The 8,067-nt window shown below is 39.2% G+C and overlaps 1 protein-coding gene across 1 annotated transcript; it reads left to right on the forward strand.

The window, feature by feature from the left end:
- Positions 1-1,550: 1,550 nt before the first annotated feature.
- lpxn (leupaxin) lies at positions 1,551-7,161 on the forward strand. The gene is made up of 9 exons (XM_071917608.2): positions 1,551-1,628; positions 2,488-2,579; positions 2,886-2,950; positions 3,747-3,843; positions 4,267-4,521; positions 4,706-4,879; positions 5,700-5,781; positions 5,971-6,119; positions 6,692-7,161. The coding sequence occupies exons 1-9, from the start codon at positions 1,616-1,618 to the stop codon at positions 6,956-6,958; spliced, it is 1,194 nt and encodes a 397-aa protein (XP_071773709.1). The 5' UTR covers positions 1,551-1,615; the 3' UTR covers positions 6,959-7,161.
- The last annotated feature ends 906 nt before the right edge of the window (positions 7,162-8,067 follow it).

Raw genomic sequence — 8,067 nt, forward strand, 5'->3', positions numbered from 1 at the left:
CTGGATATCGGCAGGAATTGGAACACGCTGTCGTACACGCCGATCCAGAGCATCCCAAACATGCTCAATGGGTGACATGTCTGGTGAGTATGCAGGCCATGCAAGAACTGGGATGTTTTCAGCTTCCAGGAATTGTGTACAGATCCTTGCAACATGGGGCTGTGCATTATCATGCTGCAACATGAGCTCTGGGGGACATTCCTGCAGTCAGCATGCCAATTGCACGCTCCCTCAAAACTTGCGACATCTGTGGTATTGTGTTGTGTGATTAAAAACTGCACATTTTAGAGTGGCCTTTTAGTGTGACCAGCCCAAGGCACATCTGTGCAATAATCATGCTGTTTAATCAGCATCTTGATATGCCACACCTGTCAGGTGGATGGATTATCTTGGCAGAGAAGTGCTCACTAACACGGATTTAGACAAATTCGTGAACAAAATTTGAGAGAAATAAGCCTTTTGTGTGCATAGAAAAAAATCTTAGATCTTTTATTTCAACTCATGAAAAATGGGAGCAAAAACAAAAGTGTTGCGTTTATATTTTTGTTTAGTATAGATGAATGTAAATATGTTAATATTCTCATGAAATACTTAGGCCTATAGATTCAAAATGTTATTTTATAATGTTGGGAGTGTGAACTGGTCAAGATGAGCTCTGACAGTAAGACTGCTGGTAGCTGAAGTTATCCCTCAGTGTTATGAGGAGTTTTACAGGTCTTTGAATGTGTCCCAGGACACATCAATAAGTGATGTGTCCTGGGACACATACAAAAATGTATTATACTAGCAAAAGAAAAAAACGTAGTAGTTTAGAATCAAAAGTAGTTTCTTATGTCTATAGAGGTTTATTAAAAAGGTTTATTAAAAGTTTTTAACAGAAAAAAAATGTATCAATCAATTTGATATGTTCCATGTAGCTACAGTTTTAAAGGCCTTGGTGAAAGTTGCTGAGCATTACTTCAAGATAAAGATATTCATTCTGATTTTGTTTTATATTTCAGTGTTGATTGAAGTGTAATTGCTAGATTTGTATTAAAATTAATGTGTTTTACAATTGTTTACTTGCATATGCCCATATTCTGCATTTTCTGATATTGTAATATTTTGCTGTTGTATTATAGGAGTAATAAAATAGCACAATCAACAATTCATAAAATGGGTATATTAGACTTAAACTTAAATATAACAGCTGAGCGAAACAGCCAGTTGGTATCTGTCTCAGCTGCACTGTTCTCTATACTAAATCCATGTTTGGTAATGTTTCCTCTAACAGTGCAGTTTCCTTTCTACCAGGAAACAACACCTGTCATGTCATAAATTTAAATCTCTTGAAATTGTTAATTAATTTTATAGCTTTATAGCTAGTTATTATCTTACCATTTTCAGAGGAAAAGTCAATGAACATTGATCTTTAAAAAAAACATCTTTTACATGATAGATTATGCAGTAGATTCTTCAGAGGAAGTGACAGTTTTGACCTGATGAGAGATTGTGCTGGTTACCCTAGTTACTAACCAGCTGCAGAAAACACACACTGTGGCTAGTGTGCGCACACGCACGCACACACAGACAGATACACTGATACTGTAGGTTCTTACTGAGAGAAGGAGCAAGCATGGATGAGCTGGGTAAGAGAACGTACTCTCTTTCATGTTTTACTGTGTATATATTATGTAAGATATGGCATAATCATGGTAATTAAAAACAGATTCAGTGAAGAGATGATTTGTAATACCAAGTGCTGTATAGTTAGACAACTGAAGTGAAATGAAGAATTGATCATAACATTACAGTGCCTGATTTGCTCTGTGGGTAATCATTCATCCACCCTAAGCTTATATATAATGCAACAGATTGTAATTTATTTAGTAACTTGTTGCATTAGTTGATCGTTTATTGGATGCACTACACTGAATTATACAACTTTTGTCTCGTAAGGCATAGAACAATTGTTTTGATTTTCACTGTGGTGTAAAAAATAAATGAGAGAGGACATGGAAATACAGATAAACATATGGGAAGACAATGACTGTGATTTTCAGACTTCAGTGCTAAATGTAGAACATTCTTTTTGTTTTATTTTCAACGGCCACCTGTAGACTTCCCCTTGGCAGACTTTATTTTCAACAATATCTTCACACTTTCTTATGTCTATGCCTTTGCGGTGTATGTCAAGGAGGCTTTTCAATTTCAGAGTTATATTTCTTACTGAGCATTACAACATTATCACAAGTTTCACTTCTGCAATATGTGTGTCATCACATCCTGAGGAAGCTGCCTTGAACGTAGCAACCCCGCACTGCTCTGCTCACACCTTGAAGTGTGTATCAAAGCACACTGAATGGCTCTGCAGGAAGCCTCTCACTCTGCAAATGATGCATATTTGCAGTAACAGTAAACACAGAGAAATCTCAGAGTCAGAATGGTGTGTGCCTGTATGTGTGTTTATGTGTAGTCAGATGATTTACATCCCGTATCCTATTATAGATTTGCTGTTGGAAGAGTTGGCCCTGAATCCAAGTGGTGCAGAGAGCGTTCCTGAGAACAAGAGCAGTGAGGCAGCTGGTTCTTGTGGAGAGGTGATCACAAAACCACAAGATCTGTTGTTGATTGGTTGAGTTCATTACATAAATAAATTAATTCCACAAATTAAAATACAAGCATACAGTATAACTATCTGGATGACATGATAAAGTTGCATCACCTATTTACATTTTGGTTCCTAAATCATTTAGCAGGCAACCAGGCAGAAAAAGCTCGCTGACCTGAAATCTGGGAACTTTGCAAAATTATGTTCATCAGTTTGTCCTCAATCTATTCAACTAATTAGATCAAAACTTCATCTTAACTACATTTGCACTGTGTTGGTTGTTCATTCCCCACAGTTCCCAGCAGGTTATGCTGTACTCACTAAGAAAGGAAACAACTTTGTCAGCTCAAATGTCTACAGGTGAGCCGCAAGTTCACGACTCCTGCTGACTCCTTATTATCACTGTGTAAACTGTAGATACTGCTGTAGAAACTAGTGTAAAGAGAGCGAGAGTTTCACTCCAAAACACTATATACTGATTGAGGAAAAAAAAAAATCTTACCCCAAATTCATCACATAATATTTCAAAGGTATACATCATTTTATTTTGAAAAAGTGTTAATATTTTGTTCACAAAGTTATTTTAGTAACTTAGATGGGTTTCCACAATGAGTTTTACTTGCCAGGAATAATTTTTAAGAAAATAGATGTCACTTTGTCTAGAATGGTGGAAAACTCTTCAAATTATATGGATTACAAATTACATCAAGTACCACACCAAGTCAAGATCTAATCTTTATGTAGATCTGGATTATTAGTGTTCTTCTCTGGGAATCTGTATCATCAGGGGCCCAGTATGGTTTTTAATTGATCTCAGAATTGGAAAGCCCATGTAAACAATCAGCCAGCCTTTCAGAATCACAAAAAAAAAAAAAATACATTTTTATCTGTCAAGTATGAATACACAAGGAATTTGATTTAGTCTTTTTGTGCGGACATATTGCAGTCCATAATTCCACATTACACACTGACACTGACACTGATGGTAAAACAACATACACGATCCCACATTAAGTGCAGGACATGCAGTCAGGCAGAACATGATGCCATTAATATGAATGTTACAGTCAAGGGAGGCTATTTAGTCTTCCTGCAGGTTAAATTGAGATATTCATATTTTATGCTTTAATCTCTAATTTGCCTTTCTGTGTGTTAGTGATCTTCCGGCTCCTGTGGCAGCTTCGCCGGGCTCGGCCTCAGCCACCAACGAGCTGGACTCCATCATGCAAGATCTGCTGGGCCTGGGACCGGGGGTCAGTATAGTGGCTGCATGTGCTGGTCCCATAATGTGTGCAAATTATGTCTTGTAATGACTCCAACATGCTGGTGTACAATAATGTTTTTGGAAGGAGGACCAATATTCACACCATTATCCCTGCACTTAAATATTGACAAGAAGAATTTTAAGATACATAACCCTGTTTCCATATACATAACCCTGTTCCATATATAGTGTTGATGGACATGGTAAGGGAAAGCACTCGACTTGCAGTAAACAGATTGGTGAAATTACGCAGATGTAACAACAGAGGGCAGCATTGGCAAACCTAATATACTCAACACAGCACCAGCCTCAGTGATGGAATTTCAATAAAAGAAGAATGTCAAGCAGCTCTTTTAAAAATAAATGTATCAGGAATACAATTAAATAAAAGTTTTGGCATATTATCGTTTAGGTTAGACCACCCTCCTCAACCCCGCCTCCACTTACACAAAAGCTGTCGGTGAAAAGGAAGGAAGGTGTGCAGCCAGAGAACAAGGAGAGCAGCGGCACCGCAGCAGCTTCAGATGCCAAGGCCTCGACCCCCAGCAGAAAGACCGACGCTATAGACGACCTGCTGGGGGGGCTGAGCTCCGACTTGGAGAAGATTGGTGTACGCACCACCGCCAAGGGCCACTGCGCTTCCTGTGGCAAATGCATTGTGGGAAAGGTACAGTAAGTCATATAAACAAACAGAAATCCATCTACTGTTTTTTAGAAATAGCTCACAAATGACAACAAGAACAGCAGTTATTACCCTAATTATGCCGATTCACATAAAATCTTATTCAAAATCTCCTCTTGTTTTCCCTCAACCTTTACATTTTCTTCTATATTTTTCTGGAATGGTCCAGATGATCACAGCGCTGGGTGAAGTGTGGCACCCTGAGCACTTTGTGTGTGCGGTGTGTAAGTCGGAGCTGGGCGTCAGCGGCTTCTTTGAGAGAGACGGAAGGCCGTACTGTGACAAAGACTACCATCAGCTGTTCTCTCCTCGCTGTGCCTACTGCAAGGGGCCCATTATGCAGGTGGGAAGGGATACATTCACTTCTGTTCAGATCAAGGTTATTATAGTAAACTAAAAATGAGACAAAAACTTGGTGTTTTTATGTGCATGGTAAAAAAGAGATAATTAATTTGCGGTGGAGAATATTTGGCTATTTTTTACTGAACAGTAATTGAAAAATTGTAAATAAATTGCAAATAAATTAAAAAAATAATTTATGATTTATTGCATAAATACACAATTACAAAAAACCTGTTCAAATATATCCAAAATAACCCCCCCCAACACACACACACCCCAAAACTACTAAAACTAGAACTGAAACTAAATTAAAGCTAAACTAAAACAGAAACTGAAAGTAACAAACCACATTGAAAACTAACTACAACTAAGTAGAAAAACTATACAAGTAATACAAATAATAACTAATAAATAAAATAAAAATAAAAACTAATACAAATAAAAACAAATGAAAAATCTCAAACTGGTTCATATTCATTCATTCATACATTGATATATTATATATTTGCATCCTTTCAGTTACACAGTCATCTTTGATGGATTGTATGATCACAGTACATTGCAGTAAATCTTTCTGGATGTATTCCACATATCATATTAGTAAGTGAAAAAAAAAAAACCCTCTGGCTTTCTGAGATTCTGCTGCAGACCAGAGTCATTAATCACAAACTAATGCAGCTTCCCTTATGATTCATTTCATTAGGTTCAGGATCAAACTTTTTCTGCTTTCTGACATGTGAAAAAATTAGAAAAGACAAACTTTATCCCCAACCTTGATCCCCAAAATCATGTTATATTTCTGTGTCTGGCTCTTCCACCAGAACATCCTGACAGCCATGGACCAGAGCTGGCACCCAGAGCATTTCTTCTGCACCCACTGTGGAGACCTGTTTGGACCTGAAGGTCAGAGCCTCAGAGTCTTCTCTGCTGTCAGACTGTGTTTTGTTTATTATCTGATGTTTTGCTGACTGACAGACCACAACAGCAAGAAAAAACATGAAATTCATTCTAGTGTTGTCACATGGAATGTACTTATATTAATTTACCTTCTCCAATCAGTCAGTCAGTAAGTCTGTCTTCCTCTTACCCCAGGTTTCCTAGAGAAGGACGGGAAGCCATACTGTAACAGGGACTTCTACCACCTCTTCGCTCCAAAGTGCTCAGGCTGTGGGGAGTCGGTGAAGGAGAACTACCTGACTGCAGCCAATGGCACCTGGCATCCAGAGTGCTTCGTCTGCTCAGTGAGCCTCTTACCTCAGACCACACACACGGCTCTGGCTCGGATACAAGCCCGGGAATAAATGAGAAAGATACCCGCACATTTGCTTTATTTGCAACATTTCGACCACAAGGCTGATGAAAACCTTATGCCTGATGAACACGTTGTGGTTGAAATGTTGCGAATAAATCAAGGGAACCATATTCCATAGTGTGGGTATCTTTTTCATTATACTTCAAGCCTACTTTTGTATCCAGCATCTGGTCAGAAATGATTGGGTGTGCACTTCTACTTCTGCTTTACTCAGCTACAAGCTACCGTTAAACAGACAGAATGCTCTCAGTGGAGATCTGGTTAAATCATGTAGTATGATACATTAACAATAGTAGCCCAGAACACGGTTTTCTTACCTTTCCCAAATCTTACTCCATAAGGCATTTAGCAGAAACTCTCATCCAGGGTGATTTACAAAAAGTGCAATAACACATTTTACACTCTTACCCATCTTCCTCCATCTTTCCCACCAATCTCTAACTCACATTTCCTTCATTCTCCACATCACTTTCTCTACCTTTTCTTTCTGTCCCTACCCAGGACTGTCTGAAGCCCTTCACTGATGGCTGTTTCATGGAGCTGGACGGTCGACCGCTCTGCTCGCTGCACTTCCACTCCCGGCAGGGCACGCTGTGTGGCGGCTGCGGCAAGCCCATCACCGGCCGCTGCATCTCCGCTCTCGATCGCAAGTTTCATCCCCAGCACTTTGTGTGCGCCTTCTGTCTGCGGCAGCTCAGCCAGGGCGTCTTCAAGGAGCAGAAAGGGAAACCCTACTGCTCACCCTGCCATTCCAAACTCTTTCTGTGAGACATACATACATAACATACGGTCCAAAGAATACAACTTGCAAACATATCAAACAGTATATTGCTGCCCACTTCATTATTGACATTAAGATTTGCCTTCAGAGTGTATAATATATTAAAACATGGCCATTATTATTTTGTCATCATTATCAAGACAGTATTTGTATTGGAATAGATGAGCAATAAAACCTTTTTCTTTTCATGCTTTTCAGTTTTTCAGTATTTCATGGCTGTCTGAGGTACCTGATATTTTAACAGGAATTAGTGTAACAGGGATTTTGGAAGTTGATATTAGGTATTGTGTGATTAGGTGGCTTGGACTGTGACGTATCTTATTGACATAAAGGATAAAAATACCAAGGGAAAAAATGCAAACATAGAAAGATAATAAACCACTCGGTTGTAAAACACCAGAAAAATACCTATTTCCTGTGATAAAAAGACTGAATGAAGTTTTACATGTGTGAACTTTGGATGGTTCTAAAAGGTGTGTCGCTGACACTTAAAATTATATGGGATTTCATACATCATGATCACATAACATTTATAAAAGGAGAAAGAATAACACACAAGTGCAGTTTTTCCTGCGAGGAAAATCCATGGTTTCCATAAAGCTATCCTCAGTTTGCCATAAGACTTGGCAGTACGGAGATATTCTCTGGCAGTACGGAGGCTGCAGATTCAGACTGCAGTTTGTCAAGGGGCTTGTCTATGCGGCCTGATAGCTTGTATTGGCAGTCGCTGGCATGGAACCGCCGTGCCAAGCTGAGTTTCCTCTTACCCAGACTGACCATTTGCCCCCTGGCATGCACTGGATTCAGACAGCCTCCCCATTCTCCACACAGGCGCTTTTATTGCAGCCGATGGAAGATTGATGAAGGTGCTGAAGTGGACAAAGGTGGTTTCAGAGGGAGCTCCCTCTCATCACTGCATCCCTTCAGCACCTTACTTTATGTTGTGACTGTTAAAGGAAAAATCCACCCTAAAACACTGTAATACTTTGAAAACCGCTATTGGTGAGGAACCTTACATTTCTAGGCCCATTTTGTTGTTTGACGGTGTATTTTTCTTATTCTCACTGATAACTGGCCAAACATAGACGATATTTCC

The sequence above is a fragment of the Centroberyx gerrardi genome, chromosome 9, assembly GCF_048128805.1.
Source record: "Centroberyx gerrardi isolate f3 chromosome 9, fCenGer3.hap1.cur.20231027, whole genome shotgun sequence".
Classification (NCBI taxonomy): domain Eukaryota; kingdom Metazoa; phylum Chordata; class Actinopteri; order Beryciformes; family Berycidae; genus Centroberyx; species Centroberyx gerrardi.

Coding starts and splice junctions, on each gene's coding strand:
- lpxn (XM_071917608.2), top strand. Junction 2,951..3,746: donor GTCAGCTCAAATGTCTACAG/GTGAGCCGCAAG, acceptor TCTGTGTGTTAG/TGATCTTCCGGCTCCTGTGG. Junction 4,522..4,705: donor GCAAATGCATTGTGGGAAAG/GTACAGTAAGTC, acceptor GGAATGGTCCAG/ATGATCACAGCGCTGGGTGA.